This window comes from Bos taurus, chromosome 4 (genome assembly GCF_002263795.3).
Source record: "Bos taurus isolate L1 Dominette 01449 registration number 42190680 breed Hereford chromosome 4, ARS-UCD2.0, whole genome shotgun sequence".
In the NCBI taxonomy this organism is placed as follows: Eukaryota; Metazoa; Chordata; class Mammalia; order Artiodactyla; family Bovidae; genus Bos; species Bos taurus.
This window is the reverse complement of record NC_037331.1, coordinates 9,912,697-9,940,262: the sequence shown is the minus strand read 5'-3', so window position 1 is coordinate 9,940,262 and position 27,566 is coordinate 9,912,697. Positions and strand designations below refer to the sequence as shown.

Here is a 27,566-nt window from a genome sequence, read left to right as displayed (position 1 = left end):
CCACAAGCAACCCCAAAGGTGTTGCCTTTTGAAGCAAAGGAGAAGAGGGCAGCAGAGGATGAAATGGTTGGATAGCATCACCGACTCAATGGACATGAATCTGAGCAAGCTCCAGGAGATAGTGAAGGACAGGGAAGCCTGGTGTGCTACAGTCCATGGGTCGCAGAGTCGGACACAACTTATCAACTCCACAACAACGTAAGATGAGTGCTCTCTACGTCGTCGTATTTAGTGTCCCTGAAAGTAGATATCCATTCTCATTATACATGCTAGGTTGCTTCAGTTGTGCCCGACCCTCTGAGACGCTGGGGCCTGTAGCCTGCCAGACTCCTCTGTCCATGGGGTTCTCCAGTCAGGAATACTGGAGTGGGTTGCCAAGCCCTCCTCGTAATACATGACAGTGAATAGATACGTAACTATGTAAGCACATGGACGAGTTTTATGTCACTGTTATTTTTTCTCCATCACAGAAGTGCTTGACATTTAATCCAGCCAAAAGAATATCAGCATACAGTGCCCTGTCTCACCCATACTTCCACGATCTGGAGAGGCGCAAGGAAAACCTGGATTCCCACCTGCCGCCCAGCCAGAACAGCTCGGAAATGAATACCGCTTAACCTGCCTTGAGCTGATCATCCGGAGAACCTCCTTGGTGGCTGAGGGGTCCCCCGAGGAAGCCTTGCAGAGCTGTTGAGGATCACTGGCTGGAGACCTTCTAGCTGCTGTCTTCCGGATGGGCTCTGCTTCTCCGAGGAAACCACCTCGTTTACTGTTTTGAAATCAATGCAAGAGTGATTGCAGCTTTATGTCCATTCGTTTGTTTGTTTGTCTGTTTGTTTCAAGAACCTGGAAAAATTCCAGAAGAGAAGCTGCTGACCCATTGTGCTGCCGTTTCATTTTTTTTCTGATCTTGAATGCTGCCAGTGTGAAGTGAGCAACCTGGGCACAGCTGAGTGAGATTGTACATGTGATCTCTCTGTAGCTGCTGGGGCCTGATCTGGTACTTCTGAGGGAGTGTGTGTGCATGCGCGCGCGTGTGTGATTCTTGATCTCTTAAAAAGTGTTACTTTCTGTAAACAAGAAGAAGAGTTAAATTTTAAAGACTCAAAAGTGACCGCTAAATAACAGGTGTCTGTTGACTAAAGGAGATCCACCAAAATGGGCTTCTCAAATTAGAAAATTGAGCCTGTGTCCTTAGCATTTCTTTTCTGGTCAAAAGCAGTCAATTCACTAGTAGTAAAGGGTTCACCATCTAGGTGAAGTTTTATACACACAACAAAAAGAAAAAATAATTCTAGTATCTTTTAAGAAACCTGTTTCTGAAAGCACATGTTCTATTTACTCTTCAAAAAGCTGCATTTACTCCTTGTCATTTTAACCTGTATAGTATGCTTGATTGTTTCTTTTAAAGAATACCCTTATAAGCTTGCTGTAGATTTAGGGAGTGTACCTCAGCAAGGTAAAATTGTCAAAAAAAAAAAGTAGAGAAAGCCTTTATTTCCTGGTTTGGAATTTATTTCTTTTTTTGGTTTTTGTTGTTACTTTGTTTTGGTTTTGATTTTAGGAATTTTCAGGAACTGTTTGCTTTTTGAGTTGGGAGGATAGTTCTCTGACTAGAGGCAGGAATGCCATGGAAGTTCTCCTCCACCTTTTACACTGTACTCCTGCAGTGCACTGCCTGATTTGCAAAGTGTACATCTTTATCTGTCCCTCAGCGTGTCTAATGTATTCCACTAGCCTTACACAGTTCATGACCGACCGCGCAGGCTGTTCTCATGCATCTCCTCCTTTCTTCTTCAATGAACCTTTCATCAGTAGTTTGATTCCGATGATGGCTTTTGGCTCCAATTCCACGATCCTAACAGAATCTCATGTGTTCTCCCCCTACTGCAATCTTCCTGGCGTTTACTGTTGTTACCTAGGCAGTGAGCAGGAGACTGGTTCTTCTCCACCACTGAGATGTAGATTGCTTTAAAGTGTTCCTTAGTGTTTTGCACTGTTATAGACTATATTGTCAGTGTAGTATCTGAGGGAACGTCCTGAACTATTTTTTAGGAATGTGTATTTACTCTGTAAAATTACCTATTCTCCATCCACCAGGCTGTGCTTGCTTCTAGTGCCCTACGCACATTCCCCGCTCCCTGCAGAGCCAGCCTGACCTGGGCATTGTGAACAGCTTTACCGTTCCTCTTGCCATTTTTCTCTGCAGTACTTTATATCCCATGCCATCTCTGCCGTCTGCATAGGTAGTGCTCAGTTGGCTCTAGTAACCAGAAGACACAGAGATGAAGTATCCTTTGGTAAGTTTTAGCTCCCTTGGCTTTCCAATTCATGTTTTGCGTGTATGCAACAGTTAGGCCATGTTTAGCATTAGGGTCTTCAAAGAATGGACGTTGCTTCTCTCAGAAGGAAATGTTCTATATGCTGTTCATGCATAATCAGGCCTTTCCGAGTTCTCCATTACTTAATATTGTATACAACTATCTTGAACAAGAGAAAAATTAGGAGACTTTTCTCTTTGAGAGATTTCTGGGTCGGGACCCATTCTTTTCTAATATATATGTATTGTTTAATATTGTTCTAATTCAATAACTTTAAAAGCAGGAAAATTTTTGCTAAAGCAAGCTACGAATGAGGAGATGGGCCATAAGAATGCTTTTTCCAGTCTTCCCTGTGACAGCATCAATTATGTTTTGTCATCACTGTAAATGCTTGAGATATAATGGACCCAGAACATTCGAGGCAAATGCACTTGTGGTCCCTCCAGATAAGTGGGGGAGACCACAGATAAATGAGTTCTGCCTTTCCTTTGGGGGTCAAAATAATAAAGACCAGGGGCCTGGAAATTGAATTTTAAAACACTGCACTGATCCATCAGGAGTTTTTCAGTGAGTATCCATGGTTAGAGTGAACATAACTTGGGTTTTGGCTTTTGCAAAAATTTTTCATAAATTCACTCAAGAAAAATGCAGCTGTTCTAAACTGGAATTTTTCAGCATTCTTTAGCATTTTAAACACGTAGAAAGTTCAATTTTTATTTCCAACATATGCTCCTGATTCATTTATTGGTGGCGTTTATCAAGAAAACTTCAAGCACGAACATTTAGATACTTGCCAAATTACCCTGTGAGAGGCAGAGTGAGAGGGCTTTTCGTCCTCTGTGAACTCGTTAAAGAGTCTGTCCCCAGCTCCTCCATCCTGGTGGCTGTTGCACTTGAGTGATTACTTTTTTGTTTTCTGTCTCTCACATCCGGCTCACCACTTCTGAGACACAGATCCCACACATGCACCTTTGCCATTAGGGCACTTTGAATCATAGAGCAGAACACAAGCTTACTGAATGCGGCTTATTCTTCTGTGACATATGGTTTCAGACGTCTTTGCCAAAAGCTAGGCAGTGATTAGCTGAAAAGGTCATATTGCTCCAGGGTTACACTGAAGCCGCTTATAGCACTAAGAAACAGGATGACAGACTTGAAATCACATTTGAATTTCTTACTAGGATTGGGACAAGAATATTTGCCCGATCGTTTCTGTGTATTTCGATCTAGCGGCCCACGCATGGGAAACTGCTGTGCCAGGGTGGACTTGTAACAACCTACATGTAAAGAGTCCATTTAAGCATCATAAGCTCTCACCTGGCAAAGGTAATAAGGCTGTACCCTTATAATCTTAAAAGCACAATCCCCAAGAGCTTGTCAGAACCCAGTGCACTGGAGCCTCCCACTTGGCCTCCCCCTTTGAAGTGGATGGGAACTCAAGGAGCGGAGAACCTGTTTTGGAAGGAAGCTCCAGGCCATTTTAGCCCCCTGTGTTCTCATGCTTTTCTTTCAGGAAACACACATTTTGAATGACTGACTTTTCACTTAGCCTCAGGTGACTTATACTAAAAATAGTTCAAAATATTCACCTGATTCTCAGCCTCTTCATTTTGAGTAAAAATGAAAATTTCAGAATGCATGGGATGTTACTATCTTAAATAAAGCACAGATCTTTTAATGGAGAAATTTATGATATGACTCTAGAATGTGATACTATCCATCCTGGTGAGAAAAAAACTTAAATATGACCAAACTTTTGAGTCTTAAATAGTGGATTTAAATTGAGTTTTTAACTAACTATGGCTACTTCTCTTAAACAGGGGTACCTATAAAAGTCAGTAATGACAATTCTTATTCCTTAATAGAAATTAAATCATGTATGCTTCCTAATATCATAAACATACCAAAATTCTTCTCTAAAGAATTGCTTCTCTTTTTAAGTGACTTTACTATAATTTTTATGATAAGCACATGAGAGTGTCTCATTTTCCAAAAACAGGCCAATGTTGCATAGGTAGGTGTAGGAAAGAATAATGTTGAAAGTTAATAAGCCACTGTAGTTACTTAATTGTGTTAGTGCAATTTCTTGGAACGGAAATAATTGAATATTATATATTCCAGATATGATAGAATTCAAAAGAATGCTTAAAGACATAAAATAGTGTGTTTATAAAAATAAAGATGCGATTATTTCTAAATTTTTTAAAAACCAGAAGATACTAGGCAGTGGCTAGAGGAAATTCTGGAGAAAATGAAGGTATTCAAAGAAGGATAGTTTCAAAGTTATGTGTATTTTATTTAAAGTCACCTGGCGGCTATGAACGTGATATGGTCAAAAACAAATATTATGGAAAAGCCATTCCAAACAGTTATCATTTCAAAGGTTGAGCTAAGCAAGCTAAACCACCCCTATTCCTTCCACATTTCATGGGAAGAAGCAGCCACGTGAAGCTACTCTTGTGCAAGCCTGAAAATGTTCGTTGTTAAAAACAATAAATTTTGTAAAGGTACGTGTTTCCTATGCCACCAAGATTTTTGAAAACTTGTGAAACCTAAACCGTTTATCATGTGCGTTCAGTACATACAGACACATGATGAGGAAGATAATTACATGTTCCTTCCCTACAGTGGAAAAACTTCAGGCTCCCATAAACCTGCCAAGCAAGTCCCCAGATAACTGGCAGTGGTGTCTCCCTCAAAGGCATAAGCAGATAGTATTTCCACTTTTTTCTCAATGTAATTTTCAACCTGGTTTTATTACACACCTATATCTCAAGCATTTCTAGTTTGTCCTTTTTCAGAAAATAAACCAAAAATATTCCTTTGGCCTTATCCATCTTTTGACCTTTGTTAACAACAAAAAATGGAGAAAGAGGAGGGGTCTGATTTTTCAAGTGTTTTCCTCAGTTGTTTTTGTTTTTTAAATGAAGTGCAAGCCAGCTTTTTAAATGTGTTCTATTTCTTAGCATTCCCTGAGAGTTAATTGAGATAAAAGGATGGACATCCATCAATATATTTTATGTTTTCTTAATAACTGGTGCTCTGGCCTTTGAGAATATAACAAGACTCTACTGAAAATAAACACAGTTTTGTTTCCAACTATCTAGTTAAATACTAGCACAGCAATTTGAAGTCAAAATGTTAGGAAAGGGAAGTGATTTTTCTTTCACATGTCTGTTTTTAAATTCACATTGTCCTAAGGGATGGCCTTTCTTGTTTTATTCTAGTATATTCCACAAGGTGGCACTTTGAAGGGGGGTATGGAATCTGAGTGACGCCTCTAACTTTATTTTTCTGCATATGTTTAACTTTTGCCTAGCACTTGTTTTTCAGGATGATTCATAGTCCTCACAATGTTCTATAACTTAGATATTTTAACTGTCAGCTAAGTTCTGAACAGTTGTCTGCAAGTACATTGTTCTTGAGGATGCATAAGACACCCATTTTGATTATTTAAGTGTATGATGAAAGCCTAGTTGTTCATTTGTTCATGAAACATTTTTTGAGGTAACTCATTACCTCACATTTCCACGTCCAGAAATTAGAAAGTTGGACAGGCTTATTACTCAACAGGCAACACTCATCTGTGAATAGGATAGTGTTGTTAGGAGTGTAAGACTCCTCCAGAGGCGTCAGGCACAATATGTATATCCCATGTCAGCTGCTTTCCCATTGCCCTGGTGGCCATTACACCATCCAATTTAAAAACCCTAACTAAAAAAATCAGATGAAGACACTGTTTAAGTGACACATCAGCTACTAAATAGACCAAATTATTTTTTCAAAGATCTGCTATGCTGAAACAGAGCCCTAAAATACTAAAAGACCTGCAAATTTGTATAGTCACAAGTGTAAATTCACAAGATATTCTAATTTTTAAACATTTTCTTTAAGCCTAAGAGCTAATAACTTAGGAGTATATCTACATTAAGTGATGTCTCCGTTTGTGAAGTGCCTTGGCAACTTCATGTTATAAAAATATATGTTTTCATAGACTTTTGTTTTAACTCACAGATCTGCTCAGACACCATTATCCACCTGATGATTTTAGTCAATTTGAGAAGTCATTTTCTTCTGTAGTGTCACTGAAATTTAGAAGGAAGGAAATTACATTATTTTTCCAGCCTTCCCTTAGCAGAACCCAGCGGAAGGCCGTTAGTTCCTTCTGAGTGGCAGAAACTCCATAGTCCCTGCTTCACTTTTCTCCGGAGCAGCCAGCTGGCTAGTCTCAGTAATTTATACTGAATCAAAATACCACACTCATTAGGTGCTGTCAAATCTTCGGCCTGTCCATCTTCTTAAAATCCCATTGAAGAAGATTCCAGTTTAAGTCCCTCAGTGGAAGGCCGAATTCAAACCTCCAGTCTGTTATCATTTGGGCCAGTCCGAACCCTATTTACTTCTGTTCAAAACCTCCCTCCCACCGAAAAAGCCTTCCCGTGCGCTGCACCGTCGCCCCGCCCCTTTGGCCGTAGAGTGTCAGTGGGCGGGGCTGACCGAGACCCGCCCACCGCTCACCTATTCGTACCTGATGTTGATGTACAGACCCGGCAGGATACTGTCCGAGGTCCGTGTGCCCTGCTGCTGTCTCAGAGGCATCTGTTCTGCAGTCTTAGGAAGTAAAATGTCCCTAGAGGCAAACGATGTCTTCTGTGCATAAATAAGTACAACACAATTCTCCGAAAGTTCGGGTATAAAGAGATGCTACTCTATCAAGCTATCTACCAGGCATCTCTCAAGCTCTAAGCTCTGCTTTTTTTTTTTTTTTTCCTTCCTAAAAGAAGATGTATAATTACAGGAAAGATTTTTTTATTTTTTTATTTTCTATCATTCTACATATATGATGGCAAAAGATAAGCCTGGAAAAGTTTTGTTTGGAAAACTTATTTTCTGCTTCATCCTCGGTTGGCAAAAGCTCCTAACTCTTTAGTTTCAAACTTTTTCTTTCTCCTTTTTCTTTGTCAGGTAAATAAAGGTATGTGAGCAAATTATGTTATGTAGGAAGGAGACTCTTCTGTTTGGAGGAACCTTTGATGTGAATTGTTTTGTCAAACAACCCCTTCCCTATTTAAGGAGTTTGGGTTGTCAAATGTAGTTTTTCTTAAAGGGGACACATAACTGCATAATGCTGTAAAGAACTATGATTGTAGCACTAATCAGCAAGCGTAAAGCCACAAGTTATATCATTTCTAACTCTGTGGTTTCTAGCCAAACCCATTGAAGTGCTTAGGTTACAGTCCTGAAGAGACCCTTCATACCCTTACTTGAAAGTTTCTAATCTTAAGTTTTATTAAATGCAATAATATGTATTAACTAGCAATATTTGTGTGATCACCAGCAACTCTGAATTTGACCTTGAAGTCTCTGGATAAGGAAAATAGATCCCAGCAGTAATACATACCTTGAACCCTCTGCCCCCACCAAGTATATTGTATATCTTGCCATTTTGGTCCTGTGTTTGCAAGAAATGTATACGGGAATATTTTAATTCCTTAACTTACTTTGTATTCATTTTATTTTTCTATGACCAGTGATAAGTCTGTTAGTTAGCACATGGAATGAATAGCATCAGCTACTCCTAGGATCAGCACTTAACACGGTGGGAAATTTTTATTCCAAGTTGTTCTACATTTGCATAAATTATTTCTATTATTGTTCATGTATATTATTTATTTCAGTCACACTAGGCCTGTGAAAGTGCAACAGAAGGCAGACTGCATTAGGATTTGCATTTAATGCTCATTATCATGGTCTTGATGGAACTAAGAAAATTAAAATTAAGACTAAGCCCCCAAGTAAGCTGCATGCATTTTAACATGATTAGTAGAATTTAAGTCTATAGAGATAGTATTTTTTGTGTCTAGGTGTTTTATAAGTGTGTAAAGGAATTAAAGCAAAGGACTTTGTAGTTGTTCTCTTGTCAAGTATGCATATATTATGGTGTGAAATACAGCAAAAATTAAAACTGCAGATAGCAAAGCATCAAATAAGGCCTTCAGTTAGAAACTGTGCCAAGTGGTCATCATAATAGATGGCAGGTAGAGACAGATGCCTGGTTGGCGCTTCCACTTAGCTGGCAGAGAGAAGAAGCACCTCCCCCCCCCCCAACTAGATCTGTGCCCTCGTAGGTGTTGGGTACAGTAGGGGGAACAGGTAGCCCTGTTGAAAGGAGACCAGTGTGTGAGTTTTCTGTAGAAGCAGAACTGCCAACCTGTGCCATGAGGCTTCCAGAACGTGCCAGATGGGAGAAGTCCAAGGTTGTGTGCTTCAAGCAAGGTGGTTTTGTAGAGAAGCACTGCAGTCTGGTCACTGAAGCAAAGAAGGGCTGCGGGTACATTGTCAACAATGGGATCTTAACCACCAACAGTCTCTAACACATCAAAAGCGTGTTGCATGTCTGCTATTTTAAGTTTTGACCTGAGGGTTACAAGGCAAGTGTTTTGTATAGAAGAGCAGTATGTGTTAAGAAAAGCACAATGTCGGTTCCCATAGAGTGCAGAGTAGGACTAGAGGATTTTATAGGCTTATCATTTCTGAGATGTGTTAAAAAAAAAAAAAAAAGCACGTTTTCACCTTAAAATGTATTGGTGTTTCTGCACTCCTATAGGGCCTAGTTAAAAGTTTCTTTTAGATTTCAGCAAGGCTGTTGCAGCCAGGGAGTTATTGTTTGCTTTTTTTTTTTTTTTTTTTTACTTATTTTTAAAATAGAAGATGTTTTTAAAGTAGAAGAAAATCTTAATTAGGGCTTCTGACTTGTTGGTTTCTGTGTTTGAAATCACGGTTCTGGAGATGTGGGGATTGCACATGCGCATGTCAGATACTAACTGAGGCTGTGTGCGCCAGCCCAGGAGAACAGAGGCTCCACCAGCTTTTGTATCCTTTCCTCGCTCCCTGGGAAGTGCTCCCTGCCCCCTTCCTGACCTATCCATCTGCTGCCCCTCATCCTCCTCTGCTGTACTTTGGGGTCAGGGACGTGACGAGAGATGTTTTAAGCATCCTAGGTATGCCTGTTCAGGCTTGGCCACCATCCCTATGGCCATAGTTCTCAAGAGAAAGTTCCCGGTGCTGAACACAGAGAACAGTCAGGACACCAATCACAAATGCCTTCTAGCCTCTTCGTATGGATCTTGATTTTTAAACCCAGTCATTCTACAGAGCATTCCGTTTCTGCTGTGGTGCAAATAGAAAAACTAACCCAAGAATATAAAGCACATTCCAGGCTGCTGTTTTCTGTCCATCTACAGGCTGTCCTTTCACTGTATTTCTTCATACTTGAAACTCATTCTGCTATTTTAGTATCAGGTACAGACGTATAAGGGTGCATGTTCCTTAAAGGTGCAAAACAACTCTCATTCCGTTTGCTCATGTTGCTACAGAATGCTCTGTTTCGGTGCTTTGGGTTCAGCAGGTCAGAGAAGCAGTGCAGAAACTCACTGCTGGGGACACAGTTTTACACGAATGTTGGCAGGTGGCTTTGTGGTAGATATGACTTCCACTCTTCTCTCTATCCACAAGATGGAGAGTTCCCACACTGGTCAGGCAGGCTCACCGGGGTGGCCTTCCTCACAGGGTCCACAAGCCCTGTGCTCTCCCCAGGTGTGGGTGCAGCGCACCTCTCCAAAAGCAGGGGCCTGCCTACATACCCAGGTCACTTAGTCCTCAAAGAGAAATGACCTCGGGTGTAGACAGGAGAATGGAAAGAGCCGTCTCACTCTATAGGCCAACCTCGTAGAAAGCCCTCCTGAGGCAAAAAAAAAAAAAAAAAACAGAAAAGAAAGAAAAGGAAAAAAAAGAGAAAGCCAATCTGTAAAATTACCCTCCTCCTAGTGCCCTGAGCTGAGTGATTTTGCTTCCTTCCTTTTAGCTAGATGAAAATATAGGGCAGTTTAACTAGACTCTTCCTTCCGGAAGAGGAAAATAGAAAAGTAGGTATTTGTGTCATGTGAGATATGGAATCCAAGGACCACCAAAACTTACATTAAATACCCCCGTTGCTAGCAATCTGTTCCAAATGAGCTCAAGTAAGTGGTGCATGATGACCCGGGTTGCTGAGGGCAAAGGTAGGTCTCTTAGCTCTTACTCTTAAGACTTGTTTGGAGAGGAACTACCAGTGGTGACTGAAGCGATGGAATGTGTCGGAAAATTCAGAGGGTTACAGATCAAGAATCCTTTGGAAACTGGATGTCTTACTGGGTGCTAGAATGCAAATTTAGGTATTTATTGTCAGGTAATGGAATTCATTGTTTTTTAAGAATTGGTGTTGAAATGTCATTGTCCAGTTCATTGTTTTCACTTATGCACAAGCTGAATTGAGGCAAAAAGAGACAATAGTTTGTATATTTGTCATATCTTTTGTATTTCTTACAATAAAACTCTTGGTAGCAAATAAAAATAATAAAAACAGCAATTTTGACCTGCTTTCTGGGAGATGAATTATTATTCTAGTTATTTTTCTTTTTGCTTAAATGTAAATGTAATCCTTGTGAGTAAGGTAACATAATTGGAAGTTTTAGCCGAATATGTTTCAAATTTTTAAGAGGCTCCTTTTTAGGCTTCAAATGTGAAAAAAGTAGCTACTCATTGAACTTAAAATTTCCATAACACATACTTAGTAAGCTCTTACTAGTCGACTGTGGTAATCACTGAAGACCCAAAAATAAGTAAAGCATGAGCAGTCCTTTCTGAAACTTCCAGACTGAGACTATGAAAAAGGTTTGTGTAACCAACTGCTGATAACCTGGGGAGGAACAAATATTTCACATTGGAAATGTTGCTTGCACCTGCGTGCGTGTGCGCTCAGACCTGTCCAGCTCTGCAACCCCATGGACTGTAGCCCGCCAGGCTCCTCTGTCCATGGAATTTTCCAGGCAAAAACACTGAAGTGGGTTGCCATTTCCTCCTGCAGAGAATCTTCCCAGACCAGGAATCAAACCTACATTTCCTGCATTGGCAGGCAGATTCTTTACCACCAAGTCACCTGGGAAGCAGAAATGGTGCCTGAGTGAACTGACAATAAAAGTTAATGCTGGTCAGTCACGCAAGGAGAAATATTTTGTGTCTGCAGTGGCCTGCAGTTATGAAATAGCAGATGGGAAAAGGCAGGAGATTGGTGAGGCTGCACCTGGAGCGGTGGCTTTTAAGCTTTTGGATCATAACCTATGGAAAGAAATATAATGGAAGAGTATGGCTGGTGTGCACTCACACACGTATACACACACAGACATGCACTGGAAACATTCCACAAAATGATACTGTGTGTCCCACACAGGTTTTCTTATGATCCTCCACAATAAGAAAAAAATACTGGTGGAAAGCCACTAAATTCACTTCATACAACTCCACCGATAGGCCATGACTCAATGATTTAAAACTGTAAGGGAGAGGGGAGTGAGGTCCAGAAGAGCTTAATATGCCATGTAAAGGAGTTTGGAACCGCTGAAGGATTTTAAAGAGGGAGACAATTTCTGCTAATGTGTGCCCATTTTTGTTTGACTTCCATACTAGATCAGAGCGATAGATGTAGCAGCTCCTGAGATGCTACGGGCAAAGCAAAAGTGGGACTATAGTCGCTGTCCGGTACTTATATTCCCGTCTTTGTGTCCAATATCAGGTATTTTAACATTAGTCCTCCAGAATTCCTTGGGAGCTCTCATTAAGACTTCTAACTTTTTAACAGGCCCTAAATTGCATCTACATTTTTAGGATCTACACAGAATATTCAGAGGGGATGATACAGAGAGTTAGGAATTTGATCTTTATTAAGAAATGGAAGGTTTGCTGTTTACTAAGAGATCAGTCATAATTACCTGTTTCCACAAACCACAGGCATCCACAACCAGGTTTAGCTGGGCCATTTTTTTCAAAGTGGTTTACAAAAGACTTTAAGCTAGTTAGTTATCTCTGTGTCTGTTTAGCTACTTAGAACCTCAGTCCATTAAAAGCGCAATAGGCCCCTGCCACTGGACTGTGAGCCCAGTTTACAACTCCCAGTTCTTTAGGGACAGTGATGGGCCCCAGGAAGTCGTATTTGTAACAGCCCTAGCAAACTAATATGTTAATTCAATGAAGAAAGGATAATCTTTCCACCAAATGGTTCCGGAGAAACTGGTTATCCATATGGGTAAAAGAAAATGAAGCTTGACCCTTACTTTACACCATGAAAAACAATTCAGAATGGATCACGGACCTAACATGGAGCTGAAACGATAAAACTTGCTGAAGAAAAGAAAAAGATCCTTGTGACAGGGTTAATATCTGTAAAGTTCCTGGGATATGAAAAAAGACTATCGTTAAGCCATGAAAACAAACTTTGTCTTGCTCAGACAGACAGAGAAGCCTGTCCTTGCTAAGAGGATCCCGAGCTTAAGTCAGGGGTAAGGGAGGAGGAGGAGGAGAAATGAAATCTTGGAGACCCAATTTACAGCAAGAAGTAAAGTGGTGTTACTAAGGAGAATGAGCTTTCAGTATGGAACAGAACCCCCAGTGGCTACATTTGAGAGTCTGGGAAAGTTCTGAGAGAACGGGAGCTGTCATCGTTTGTTGTATGATACAGTACAAGAAAGGGAAGGAGGGGGAGACAAACTGGGAAGATGGTTTTAAGGAGTTTTCTTATATCTGAATATAAGCCCATTTTGACGTTTTCCAAGAGTCTACAAAAGATCCAAGTTGATTTTCAATGTCTAATGATGTTGTGCTGAGATGGATCCAGGTTTATCCAGATCTATTAATTCTACATGAATGTAATGGCACCTTCTCTGAAGCCCCGGAACACCTCCCTTGAAGTTTTAGTGTTTTACTGACATTATTACGGCATGCCATGTAGTAAAGTTGACCCTGCGTTTATCTGTCTCCCTAACTAGCTTATAAACAGGCCCTTTGAAGGGAGCACTTGTGTCTTAATCTCATCTTTGCGTCTTGCTCGTATCCAGCTTCCAGTCACTCCAAGAATTACACCAAGCAGGTGTTCAAAGGGCTTTCCTGGTGGCTCAAACGGTAAAAAAAAAAAAAAAAAAAAAAAATCCTCCTTCAGTGCGGGAGACCTGGGTTCGATTCTTGGGTCGGCAAGATCCCCTGGAGGAGGGCATGGCAGCCCACTCCAGTATTCTTGCCTGGAGAATCCCATGGACGGAGGAGCCTGGCAGGCTGCAGTCTATGGGGTCACAAAGAGTAGGACACAACTGAGCGACTAAGCACAAGCACGGGGGTTAAAAAATTAGTGTGAAATGGATACATGAGCGATAGATGAACGGGATTGAACTTAAAAAGCAATGTCTTTAGCAATATCTATGAGAACACTGACTTCTCCGCCACCACTTGATGGATTCTGAGGGACTACCTCCGTCCTAGCCCTCACTTTATCTATACCCAGCATCCGCACTATGCCAAGCACACAGGCATAGTGGAATAATAGTGGAACACAACAGGCCTTGGAATAATCATTGTATCCTCTGGAATGAGGATTTCAGTACATCAGGAATGGCAGAAAGAAAAACAATCCAAGGCCAAACAGAAAGCAGCTGCCTGGGCCATGCTGCTGAACTGCTGCTGCTGCTAAGTCGCTTCAGTCGTGTCCGACTCTGCGCGACCCCATAGACGGCAGCAAACAGGCTTCCCCATCCCTGGGATTCTCCAGGCAAGAACACTAGAGCGAGTTGCCACTTCCTTCTCCCATGCTGCTGTACTGGGTGAGTGGCAAAGGACAGGAATCCACATGCGACCCCTGGGAACCTCAAGTGACCGCGGGCGCCTTCCTCTCCTCCGAGGCGACAGGTGGCGCTGTGGGCTACCGCGGCCGCTGGGTCCGCGAGGCGCCGCTCTCTCAATGGGGTGGGGACTTGGCCGAGGGACCTGCTTCGGGGCCTTTTCGTTAGCCGCGCTGGCCTGGTCTCTCCGCTGAGGGCTCGCTGAGCTCTCAGTCCGGCACCATGGGGAAGCGGGACAATAGAGTGGTGAGTACTGGGCGGGGAAAACAGTGGGGCGACGCGGGGCGCGGCGGCGGGAGAGCGGGACCGCTCGCCCTTCGCGGCTGGGCCTGCGAGTCAGCAGCGGCGCTCGGACCTTGAGACTGGAGACCCGGCTCCCCCCACAGCGGGGCCGGCCCCGGACGCGCTTGCGCCGCGCACGCAGTTGGCGCCTGTTGGCCCCCCACTCCTTTCCCTCTTCTCTCTCGCCCCCCTTTTCTTTACATCCGGTCAGCCCTGCCGCACCCTCTGGCAGTGCTCTGTGGCATCCTTCTCCCCCGCATTCGGGCCAGCAGTGCCCACTGTGTAGAGCCGCCAAGGGTCCTCTGACCCCTCCTGTAAATAAGTGCGAAGTCTGAGGCCCGGAAAGGCGCCGGAACTCGCCCCCGCCACCCTGACCGGTATCGCCCGCCCCATCTCCGCCGCTCTCGCGCATTCGGGTGGGACGGAGGCGCGGAGGTCTGGGACGCTGTCCCTACACCCGGGGGCCTGCAGGGCGCCCGGTTCTAGACGCAAGCGTACTCCCTGGTTTAAGAACCAGGATCAATTTGATCCGGCCCCAGAGCCCACCACTACGCATGTGTGTGTGAGTCGCTGTGTCGTGTCCGACTCTTTTGTGACCCCATGGACTACAGCCCGCCAGGCTCCTCTGTCCATGGGATTTTCCAGGCAAGAATACTGGAGTGGGTTGCCATTCCCTCCTCCAGGGGATCTTCCCAACACAGGGATCAAACCCGGGTCTCCTGCATTGCAGGAGGATGCTTTACCGTTTTAGCTACCTGGGAAGCCCACCTGGCACTTTTAGTAGGCCCCGAGAAGGAATAAATGGCTTGATTGTTGACTCTGGACTCAGACCCAGGCTGAAATGTCAGTTTTGGGCTCTCTGGAGTTGGATGACCTAGGATACGTCGCTGTTCTCATCTGTAAAGTGGGATCAGTGCAGCCCGTAACTTGGCAGAATAGTTGAGACCGCACAAGGCAAGGTGGGCGGGCGAATGTTTGGTCTGCAAGTTGTTACTCTGTAACTGAGATGAAAGAGATACAGAAGTAGCTAATAACAAAGTAAGAAATGGCTGATGAGAATTCGAGGTTCTGAGGTTCTCCATTTTCACAGGCAGACGTGGGAGGAATTCTAGGTGTCCACTAGCTTGGTTTGGAAAGCCCAGGTTGTGAATCAGATTGCATGGGCCATAAACATAAGGAATTTGCGATAAGCTTAGGTTACACTTTGCTAGGCTTGGCCATGATAGAGTTTTAAACGAATGTGCAGCGCAAAAAAAAAAAATGCTGTTGAAGTTAACGTACTAAATTTAATGAACTAGCTTTTTAAAAATTAAGCGATTAATTTCCTTTGCTGTTTGGGGGAGGGAGAGGTGCTCAAAGAGCTTTACTTCTCTGAAATACTTAATATGTTCAAAACTCTTATCTTAGTTTTATATAGTCTTCATAATCAAAGATGTCTAGGAACCACCGTGGTGAAGTTTGATTACAAGGTTGAGGAATGTTCTTTTTTTCTTTTTTTTTGTATTCAATTTTAATTAAAAAAAAATTATACATGTGTTCCCCATCCTGAACCCTCCTCCCTCCTCCCTCCCCATACCATCCCTCTGGGTCGTCCCAGTGCACCAGCCCCAAGCATCCAGCATCGTGCATTGAACCTGGACTGGCATCTCGTTTCATACATGACATTTCACATGTTTCAATGCCATTCTCCCAAATCTTCCCACCCTCTCCCTCTCCCACAGAGTCCATAAGCCTGTTCTATACATCAGTGTCTCTTTTGCTGTCTCGTATACAGGGTTATCGTTACCATCTTTCTAAATTCCATATATATGCGTTAGTATACTGTATTGGTGTTTGTCCTTCTGGCTTACTTCACTCTGTATAATAGGCTCCAGATTCATCCACCTCATTAGAACTGATTCAAATGTATTCTTTTTAATGGCTGAGTAATACTCCATTGTGTATATGTACCACAGCTTTCTTATCCATTCATCTGCTGATGGACATCTAGGTTGTTTCCATGTCCTGGCTATTATAAACAGTGCTGCGATGAACATTGGGGTACACGTGTCTCTTTCCCTTCTGGTTTCCTCAGTGTGTATACCCAGCAGTGGGATTGCTGGATCATAAAGCAGTTCTATTTCCAGTTTTTTAAGGAATCTCCACACTGTTCTCCATAGTGGCTGTACTAGTTTGCATTCCCACCAACAGTGTAAGAGGGTTCCCTTTTCTCCACACCCTCTCCAGCATTTATTATTTGTAGACTTTTGGATCGCAGCCATTCTGACTGGCGGGAAATGGTATCTCATAGTGGTTTTGATTTGCATTTCTCTGATAATGAGTGATGTTGAGCATCTTTTCATGTGTTTGTTAGCCATCTGTATGTCTTCTTTGGAGAAATGTCTATTTAGATCTTTGGCCCATTTTTTGATTGGGTCATTTATTTTTCTAGAGTTGAGCTGTAGGAGTTGCTTGTATATTTTTGAGATTAGTTGTTTGTCGGTTGCTTCATTTGCTATTATTTTCTCCCATTCTGAAGGCTGCCTTTTCACCTTGCTAATAGTTTCCTTTGATGTGCAGAAGCTTTTAAGGTTAATTAGGTCTCATTTGTTTATTTTTGCTTTTATTTCCAATATTCTGGGAGGTGGGTCATAGAGGATCCTGCTGTGATGTATGTCAGAGAGTGTTTTGCCTATGTTCTCCTCTAGGAGTTTTATAGTTTCTGGTCTTACGTTGAGATCTTTAATCCATTTTGAGTTTATTTTTGTATATGGTATTAGAAAGTGTTCTAATTTCATTCTTTTACAAGTGGTTGACCAGATTTCCCAGCACCACTTGTTAAAGAGATTGTCTTTAATCCATTGTATATTCTTGCCTCCTTTGTCAAAGATAAGGTGTCCATATGTGCGTGGATTTATCTCTGGGCTTTCTATTTTGTTCCATTGATCTATATTTCTGTCTTTGTACCAGTACCATACTGTCTTGATAACTGTGGCTTTGTAGTAGAGCCTGAAGTCAGGTAGGTTGATTCCTCCAGTTCCATTTTTCTTTCTCAAGATCGCTTTGGCTATTCGAGGTTTTTTTTATGTTCTTTTTTTCATGCCTTCCTTTCTGTAGGTCAGACCTTATGGTATTGATTCTCGTAGAGTTGAAATGGTGTTCTCATGGAGAACACCTTAGGCTTAAGGTATTGAGTGTTTTGGCTGTTTAATGACCTTAGGCCTTAAATGTTTAGAAATCACTGGACCTTGGGTACAGTTTTCATGCAAAAGCCTAAGATGTTTTGTTTTACTGGCAGAAGGTGTTAGACATTCTTTTAAAGCATTTGAAAAACTTTTCAAGTTAGTTTCATTTACTAGAGCATTTTTGACAACTCTGGGCTCTGCTGATTCCTTGGTATGTGTCTCGGCATAGGTAGTTCTGGTAACATTTTGTATGCGCTTGAAAGGTTATAGAAAGGGAAACAGGACATTAAGAGATAGAAGACACAGGTTACACAATTCAGCCTCCTCGCTGCAGTGGAGGAGGTGGAACTATTAAAGTGTTAATCTCTCAGTCGTGTCCGACTTCTTTGCAACCCCATGGACTGTAGCCTGCCAGGCTCCTTTGTCCATGGAATTCTCCAGGCAGGAATACTGGAGTGGGTAGCCATTCCCTTCTCCAGGGGATCTTCCAACCCAGGGATCGAACCCAGGTCTCCAGCATTGCAGGCAGATTCTTTACCCTCTGAGCCACCAGGGAAACCCCCGAACTATTAAAACTGGGACTCCCCCCAAAAAGCACCATGGGTCATCTGGCAACTCAGTTCAGTACATCATAACTTTTGACTTTAAATAAAATAAACATTTGCATCTGAAAATAATGGCATTTTTTTCTTTTTACATTGATGATAAAAGTCATGGTTTTAGAGATGACAGAACTGCTTTCTAAAAAGCCGTAATTTTCCGGTTGAAGTTTTTTTAAAAATAGGCTTTACTTTTTGGAGCTCTTTTGGTCTCAAGGCAATATTGGGCAGAAAGTACAGAGAGTTCCTATACGCTCCCTGCCCATAGACATGCTCTGCCTCCCCTATCTTCAACTCCCACGCCTGAGCAGTATGTTTGTTATGGGCAATGAGCATACATTGGCGCATCATTTTCATCTGAGGTCCTTAATTTAGGTTCAGTCCCCGGGTTGAAAGATTAGAGTTCCCTCTTGATATTGTACACTCTTTTTTATTTATTTATTTATTTAGATATTGTACATTCTTAAGCAACTTTTTTTTCCCACTGAATATTTTAACCCTTGAGATTTGTAAAGCATGAGAGTGTTAGTCTCTCAGTCGTATCCGACTCTTGGCAACCCCATGTGGCCGGCCAGGCTCCTTTGTCCGTGGAATTCTCCAGACAACAACACTGGAGTGGGCAGCCATTCCCTTCTCCAGAGGATCTTCCTGACCCAAGGATCGAACCTGGTCTCCCACATTGCAGAAGATTCTTTATACCGTCTGAGCCACTGGTCACCCTTTGTGCCCATTATTTTCCAGAAGTTTCTTTCCTGTTCTTTTCTGTTTTTACTAAAACAGATGTATCCTCTAGATAAAAATAGGTAATCAAAGTAACGAATGAAGTTCTGCACATTTTGTCCTCAACAACTACACTGCAGTTGCTCTTTTCCTAGCTGCCCACTTACATATTCCCTTGAGCCTGTTTTGCCATCCTGACTTCCAGAAAACCAACCCGTTTTCTGTTACCCAAGCTCATGGAACAGTTTGGAGCCACAGACAATTCTACATATTAAGTATGGGTGTTTGATTTAAAAGGTCACAGTATTTAAAATGATTAAGTCATAGCCATTTTAAGAAATGGCACAATTTCTTTATTTTGATTTATACTCAGCCATTATATATGCTATGTATAATGCGCTAATGTTAGAAGCATTATTTTTCACACTTAGGCATAGTAAGTTGAAAGAGCTTTACCTTTGTGAAATGGTTTTGGTTTTTAAAACCTTTTTGTTGTGCATCATAAAGAGGAGCACTGTTGCTTAATGATTATGAGCACAGACTCATGATCAAGTGTTTTGCAAGGAGTTTTTAAGATGCACTTCATAAGTATTACCATTATAATTGAAATAAATAATGGAGCTATTTAGAGTGTACTTAAGCAGACTGGGCATAGAGTTTATCAAAAGCTTGAAAGTTAAGCTTTACATACTTAACTTATTACATACTCAGTATGTAATAGCTTTACATACTTAACCTTATTACATACTCAGTAATAGCTCGTGTAATTGTGCCATAACTTGTCCATGATTGACATGGACTCTTAGCATATGAATGTACTATTTTATATTCCGCTGCAAAGTAAGCAGTAAGATAGGTTGATACATACTTTGAAGATGCAGTTTCACAGTAGACATTAAATATATGCTAGAAAATTTAAAGGCTGTAAAACAGTAAATGTTGTGTTTAGATTATTTAAAACTACAGTGGAAAATTGCCGCTATACTAAGTCCTCTGCATACGAACCTTCAAGTTGCATCTCAAAGATGCAAACACGCTTTCGCATGTATAGCCACGTAAGTTATCCGCCTGTCTGGCGCATGTTGTCGTGTGTGTGCATCCTCTTCAAGTGGTTGTGCTTTTGTGTACTGTACAGTAGAATGCAGTCGCACGGTGTGTTTACGGCAAGTCCTGAGTGTCCAGAAGCAAGCATAAAAGCGGTGGTGATGTAGCTGTTACTACTGTACTCTTGGAGGTAATGTGCTATAATATTAAAAAATGTTTTCTTGGCACTTCCCTGGTGATCCAGTGGTTGGGAATCTGCTCTCTAGTACAGGGGATGTGGGTCTGATCCCTGGTCCGGGAACTAGGATCCCACCTGCCATGGGGCAACTGAGCCTGCGCACCACGACTACAGCGCCTGTAACTAAGACCCAGTTTTCATGGCACAGCACAATCTGATTGAGAAATGGTTCATTGTTGCACAAAAGGCGACACTTCAGAATGCCAGCCGTTTTGATTCGTGGGCAGCTCATGAAGTACTGACTTGCCGAGCTTTTTCATCTTTACAGTTCACTTCAAATGCCAAATATAGAATGGTTGCAACTATAGAATGGTTGCTGTTGAGTTCTTAGGCAACTTCTCATGTAATTGTAAGAGGATCAGCTTCGATGATTGCTCTCAGATGGTCATTGCAAACTTCCAATGACTGGCCACTGTGCTCCTCATCTTCAAGGCTCTTCTTGTTTCCTTTGCAAAACTTCTTGAACTACCACTGCTTTGTACATTTCAATAGCAGTTCTTGGGCCAAATGCATTGTTGGTATTGGGAGTTGTCTCCACTCGTTTACGGCCCATTTTAAACTCTAACAGGAAAATCCGCTCAAATTTGCTTTTTGTCTAACATCATTTCCATAGTCCAAAGTAAGTATAAAATAAACAAGTAATAAGTCATTAGCAAAAAGCCGTAAAGTGAGAAATGTGCATTAAAATTATGTATAACATGACCACATTTATTATGACTGTATTCCAATGTCAAATGGCGAATTTCAACAATGGAAAAACTGCAGTTACATTTGCACCAAGCTGGTATTTCATTTGGGGAATATAGTGTATTTGATGAATCTCAGGTTGATGGCTCTTTGGGTATTTTCAGTTTTTCCTCTTTTGGTGATATAGTTTTAACATCCGTGTATATATTTATAACTTTGAAAATAAAGTTTTTACAGTTTCAAACTTAAAATGGTTTATCATTAAGTACTGCTAAAATTATGACATGATACCTAAGAAGTAAGAAGGTGATAGATACTATACTCCTGGTTTAAAGTGATGATCTTAGTTTGTACATTACACTTTTGATTGTTAAGATGGTCAGTGTCATTGGTTGGGCCAACAACTGCTCTGTTGTGGCCTTTGTTGGTTGTCATTTCCACATAAACTGATTAAAAATCTCAGTAGAGACAGTTGAATGACATTTGAGGGCATAACATTTGATATTAAAAATATGACTTTTATGCCTCAGTCTTCAACATTGCATTGACAGCCACATGTAGCCCCCATCCTGTAAATGTCTCTGACCTTAGGAACTCTAGCTGTAAGAAAATTATATTAAAGGTTTAACTGTTTTCATCTCAAGTAATTAGACAGTATCCAGTTGAATGGAAATAATTCTCGGTATGTGTTGTTTATAATGGTTGTGTATTGTTTACTCTGCCAGAGAAATCTAGACGTATGTAACTTACATTTGTTATGAAGGTGGAAATTTTGTCATTTTTAAAGATTTTAAGTAAAATGCAATAGATGAAAGTCCCTTTTCACTTTTTTGTGGAATGTTAAGTACTAAGTTTCAGGCCTTAAAATCTTTGTGATAGTCATTTTCAACCAAAGTTCTTTTTATTTAAAGAGTAGAAAATGGAGAAGGAAATGGCAGCTCACTCCAGCGTTCTTGCCTGGGAAATCCCATGGACAGAAGAGCCTGGCGGGCTACAGTCCATGGGGTTGTAAAGAGTCAGACATGACTTAGCAACTAAAGGACAGCAACATGGATTTGGCAGTTTCTGTTATGAGTGCTGTAAGAAGCTAAATAGTTAAAAGCATAATTTGTGATAAAATAAAAAGTGAAAGAGTTTTTTAATAAATGTTTGTTGACTTGAATTAAGTTGGAAAACTTAATCATAGGATCAAGAAATTGAGACTGAATTAAAGACTAGATTTTGTATCTGTTCTAAAGTGAATTCTAATAAAACAGTGTCTGCTAGACACTGTCATTAACAAATATTTTGCTTTATTTTGTCTCAGTATGTGTTTGGGCAAAGTGTATAAAAATATGTATTTCTGCTCTAGTAAGTGTAGTTTACAGAGCATAATATCATCATAATTTTGTGGGTTTTTATTGTACAGAAATATATATAACATAAAGTTCACCTTTTTAACCATTTTTAAGGGTATAGTTCATTAGGTACATTGACGGTGTTATACAGCTATCACCACTGTCCATTTCCAGAAGTTTTTCATTATCTCAAACAAGAAGCTTTGTACCCATTCCACCACTCTCAGCCCCTGGTAAACTCCCTTTTTTGTCTCTGAGTTCACTTATTCTAGGTACCCCAAGTAAGTTGAATCATATAATATTTGTCCTTTGGTGTCTGCTTTATTTCACTTAGTATGCTTCCAAGGTTCATCTGTGTTGTAGCATGTATCAGAATTTCACTCTTTTCTGAGGCTGAATAATATTCCATTGTATGTACTGAATTGGCCAAAATGCTCATCTGGATTTTCCTGTAAGATGGTATGGAAAAACCCCCACAAACTTTTTGACCAACCCAATACGTGGTACATTTCGCTTATCCGTTCATCCATGGGTGGATGTGTGGACTGTTCCCACCTTTTGGCTGTTGTGAATAGCGCTGCTGTGAACATGGGTATACGTGTATCTGTTTGAGCCCCTCCTTTCAGTTCTTGGATCCTAAATCATATGGTAATTCTGTGTTTAACTTTTTGAGGAATCGTCAAACTTTTCCAAAACAGCCGCACCATTTTTTATTCTCACCTGCAGTGCTTAACGGTTCCAATTTCTTCACATCCTGGACGACACTTTTTATTTTCTGTTTTTGACAGTAGCCATTCAACTGGTGTGAGATGGTGTCTCGTTGTTTTGATTTGCATTTCCCTCATGACTAAAAACTCCAGGAGATAAGGGAAGACAGAGGAGCTTGGCACGCGTGGTTTCAGGGAGTCGACAACAATGACAAGTAACAGCGAACATGTTTTCATGTGCATACTGGACATTTGTTTGTCTTCTTTGAAGAAATGTCTAAAGTCCTTTGCACATTTTTGAATGAGGTTTTGGGGTTTTTTGTTGTTGAGTTGTAGGACTTATTCATTCTGCATATTAAACCTTGTCAGATATATGATTTGCAAATATTTTCTTCCATTCTGTGGATTGTCTTTTCAGTCTTTTGATAGTATTCTTTGATGCACAAATGTTTTTAATTTTGCTGAACTCTTGTTTATTTTTTCTTTTGGTGCCTTGCATAATTTAATTTTTGATAGTTAATCTGTGTATAAAATTGCTATCAGGATGACACAGTATTTCCTGAGATAAAAGATAAAGTAGAATAAACAATGAACTTAGTGTTAGGTCTTCCATCTTTGAAACCAAGTTTCTTCATTTACCATTGAGGATAGTATTATTACCCTTAGAGCTTTGTTGGGCTTTTGGAGAAAGTACTACAAAGCCACCTCAGAGTAAAAGAAGAGGTATCAATATTATTTTCATCAAATTTCTGGTGAAGATAACATTTTATGTGAAATAGTGGTATTACTTATCTCCCAAACCTCTGAGGCTTAATGTTGTGCAGTTGCTAAGTTGTGTCCAACTCTTTGCGACCCCATGAATTACAGCACCCCAGGCTTCCCTGTCCTTTACTATCTCCCTGGCTTGCTTAAACTCATGTCCATTGGGTCAGTCATCCAGCCATCTCATCCTCAGTTGCCCCCTTCTCCTCTTGCCCTCAGTCTTTCCCAGAATCAGGGTCTTTTCTAATGAGTCAGTTCTTCACATCAGGTGGCCAAAATATTGGAGCTTCAGTTTCAGCACCAGTCCTTCCAATGAATATTCAGGACTGATTTCCTTTAGGATGGACTGATTGGATCCCCTTGCAGTCTAAGGAACCCTCAAGAGTCTTCTCCAACACCACAGTTCAAAAGCATCAATTCTTCGGCCCTCATCCTTCTTTATAGTCCAACTCTCACATCCATACGTGACTACTGGAAAAACCACAGCTTTGACTATATGGACTTTTGTGGGCAAAGTGATATGTCTGCTTTCCAATACACCATCTAGACTGGTCATAGCTGTTTTTCAAAGGAACAAGCATCTTTTTAATTTCATGGCTGCAGTCACCATCCACATTCATTTTGGAGACCAAGAAAATGAAATTTGTCACCAATGTTTGCATATTTCCTCCATCCATTTGCCATGAAGTGATGGGACCAGATGCCATGATCTTCATTTTCTGAATGTTGAGTTTTAAGACAGCTTTTTCTCTCTCCTCTTTCACCTTCATCAAGAGGCTCTTTAGTTCTTCTTTGCTTTCTGCTGTAAGGGTGGTGTCATTTGCATATCTGAGGTTACTGATATTTCTCCCAGCAGTCTTGATTCCATCCTGTGCTTCATCCAGCCCAGCGTTTCTCATGATATACTCTACATATAAGTTAAATAAGCAGGGTGACAGTATGCAGCCTTGACATTCTCCTTTCCCAATTTTGAACCAGTTGATTGTTCCATGTCCAGTTCTAACCGTTGCTTCTTGACCTGCATACAGGTTTCCCAGGAGGCAGGTAAAATCATCTGGTATTCCCATCTCTTTAAGAATTTTCCACAGTTTGTGGAATCTACACTTTGACTGTGACCTACACAGTCAAAGCCTTTAGCATAGTCAGTGAAGCAGAAGTAGATGTTTTTCTGGAATTCTCTAGTTTTTTCTGTGATCCAGCAGATGTTGGCAATTTGATGTCCTATTCCTGTGCTTTTTCTAAATCCAGCTTGTACATCTGGAAGTTCTCGGGTCCACTGTTGACGCCTTGCTTGACGGATTTTGAGCATTATTTTGCTAGCGTGTGAAATGAGTGCAACTGTGTGGGAGGTTGAACTCAGTTCTTTGGCATAGTTTGACCTAGTATGCGTTTATAGTAAAGATTGCTTTATGAGTAAGAAAATGATTATTTTAATGGAGTTAATTTTTGTTTTTTTTTTCCTCAAGGCCTATATGAACCCAATAGCAATGGCCAGATCAAGGGGTCCAATCCAGTCTTCAGGTCCAACGATCCAAGATTATTTGAATCGACCAAGGCCTACCTGGTATTTGTGAAACAATTTACCTATATAAATATATATAAGGTTTTCATAAATGTTTTAAAGGTCATTTTACAGCTTCTACTGATTGCCAAGCAGTTACTGGATGCATCATTGTTTGAAGTAGTATTTAATATGTGCTTACTTTTGAACGTATAAAGCACATGCATGAATGTAAAGCAAGCATTTAGGAACCCACCACCTAGTACAGCTAAAGCTGAAGCACTGCCAGAGAATCTTGCATACCAAAAACATCCCTGGCTCCTAAAAGAGACCTTAACCTTGCAGTATTCCAAGCTATTTAAAATGGTAGGTTTGAATAATTTAACCTTTGAGGTGTAACCGTAAGTGTTGAGAAAGAAAATGTTAGGCCTTGTTTCTGGTTTTATCTGCTGGCTTTATAATGTGTTAGGATTTCCCATTGTCTAAGTTGTGTGTTAAAGTTTGTTGTTTTGCATATCATTGAGTGGCTCTGATCTTTGCTAAATAAAGCGTTGTAGCTCTAACATTATTATTTTTCAATATGTCTTATTATTAAATACCCATACTCCTGAAGTGACATAAGAGAAGATTCAGAGCTGTTAGCTTTTTATTCCTTCTAAGGGCCCCCGAGAGCTGGGCAGCTAGAGTTGAAACTTGTGCTTACACACCACAGGGAATCCTTAAATAGGAAGTAAGCTGTGTCTGCCCCTTCCTCAGTGCCGTTGTTTATTGTTGCAGCATACAGGGAAATAAATTATTGCAAAACAAAGTGTATTTTATCTTTAAGATTGGGGAGAAGGGATGAGTACTTTTTTTTTTGAGAAGGGAAAGGGGAAGTGCCTGAGCTAGTGGATTACATATGTGGTCAGCCATTGCCAAGACAACCCTCAGGTTGGGTAATTGCTAGAAGGATTCACAGATAGTTGTGCTCATGGGCAAGATTTATCATAGTGGGAGGATACCAGGCACAGTCAGCAGAGGAGAAGGGCGCGTGGGGAGAAGTCCAGGGGAGATTGGGGCAGCTTCTAGCGCTGCTTCTGCGGAGTCATACAGGATGCTGCCTTTAATTCCCCCAGCAATGAGTTGCGATAACACGTGTGAGATGTGGCCAGCTAGTGTGATTCAGTATGTCCAGCTTTTTTATTGGAGATTGACCAGCCTCTGCCTATCAGCTGCCAAAATTTCAGACTTCCAGAAGGAATGCAGATGTTCATATAAACTATCGTGTGTGTATAGATAGGCATAGTGAGCACTCTTATCAGGGCACGGTGCCAAGATCTAAGTTCCCAGATACCAGCCAGGGCCACTCTTTCTTGTAAGCAGGTACATTATAAAGTGGGTGACTTAGTAGTAGACTATAGTAGTTCAGTCATACAGGCCTTAACTCACCCTAACACTGCAACTGCCAGCTTTGTGACCTTCCCTAAGCTGCAGCCTCTTTCTCTCCCATATAATGGGAGTAATAAAGCTACCTTTTCTCACGGGATTGTTGTGAGGATGAAAGGAAGATGTATTTAAAACAGTACCTGTTGTGAGCATGTGCGCTCACTTGCTGAGTCATTTCCAACTCCCTGTGACCCCGTGGACTGTAGCCCACCAGGCTCCTCTGTCCATGGGAGTCTCCATGCAGGAATACTGCAGTGGCTTACCATTTCCTCCAGGGCATCTTCCCAACCCAGGGGTTGAACCTGTTTATATAAACTTATAGATATATAAATTTAAATAAATATAAATTTATATAAAATATTAGTTCTTATAAACCCATGTTCTGGTGAGGAATGATTATGTTATCTAATAGGATTTATTATGATAATTAATATACAAGGACATGAGCAAAGAAATTTTAAATGTAGCAACACTGGAGCTGGAATGGAGGCTTATTAGGATATTTAAAAATTATGAAATTTTTGTTGTTTGTCAGCATCCATCTCTAATTTGAATTGCTTGAAAATTTATTGTACACTCTATTTTTTAAGGGAAGAACTGAAAGAACAACTAGAAAAGAAAAAGAAAGGCTCCAAGGCATTGGCTGAATTTGAAGAAAAAATGAATGAGGTTTGTAAATTGTGCCTTTAGAAAAAGAGACTAATCTTTTTTTTTTTTTTTAATAAAAAATGAGATAATTTTTAATAAGCCAAGAGTTTGGGCCTAGCTCTTTAAGGGGGCTCTGTATTTTAGAAATGTTTTTGTTACATTGAATATGGTTTGTATTTAAATATTTGATGTCTTTAAAAAAGAGAAAAAACATCTTACTGTAATTTAAATCATCTTAAGTCTTCTAAATGTTAGGTTCTTCCCTTCTCTCCCCTAGTCCCCAGGCCCCCATCTTACCCTGAGATTTCCACAATGATGTTTGCTTGTTTTGATTACAAATCTACATGTAGTATTTCAGCCACAGTATAGATTAATTGAACTTTTATTGTCTGGAAAGAGAATTTAACCACCTTTCTTAAAAAGAAAAAA

At 40.9% G+C, this 27,566-nt stretch overlaps 2 protein-coding genes across 12 annotated transcripts in view; both read left to right on the top strand.

Moving 5' to 3' along the window:
* The window catches only part of CDK6 (cyclin dependent kinase 6), a 260,451-nt gene extending 249,712 nt beyond the window's left edge, over positions 1–10,739 (top strand). For 5 of the 6 annotated variants that reach the window (XM_005205136.5, XM_005205138.5, XM_005205137.5 and 2 more), the window contains one exon: positions 471–10,739. In XM_005205136.5, coding sequence (XP_005205193.1) covers positions 471–617 — 147 coding nt within the window. In that variant the 3' untranslated portion in view covers positions 618–10,739. 6 annotated transcript variants of the gene reach the window in all.
* A 3,437-nt stretch (positions 10,740–14,176) lies between these two features.
* FAM133B (family with sequence similarity 133 member B) overlaps positions 14,177–27,566 on the top strand; it is a 28,944-nt gene continuing 15,554 nt past the window's right edge. For all 6 annotated transcript variants that reach the window (XM_015468211.3, XM_015468210.3, XM_059886033.1 and 3 more), the window contains exons 1-3: positions 14,177–14,269; positions 25,030–25,127; positions 27,080–27,158. In XM_015468211.3, the coding sequence (XP_015323697.2) occupies positions 14,246–14,269; positions 25,030–25,127; positions 27,080–27,158 (201 nt within the window). In that variant the 5' untranslated portion in view covers positions 14,177–14,245. The remainder of the gene's footprint in view (positions 14,270–25,029; positions 25,128–27,079; positions 27,159–27,566) is intronic.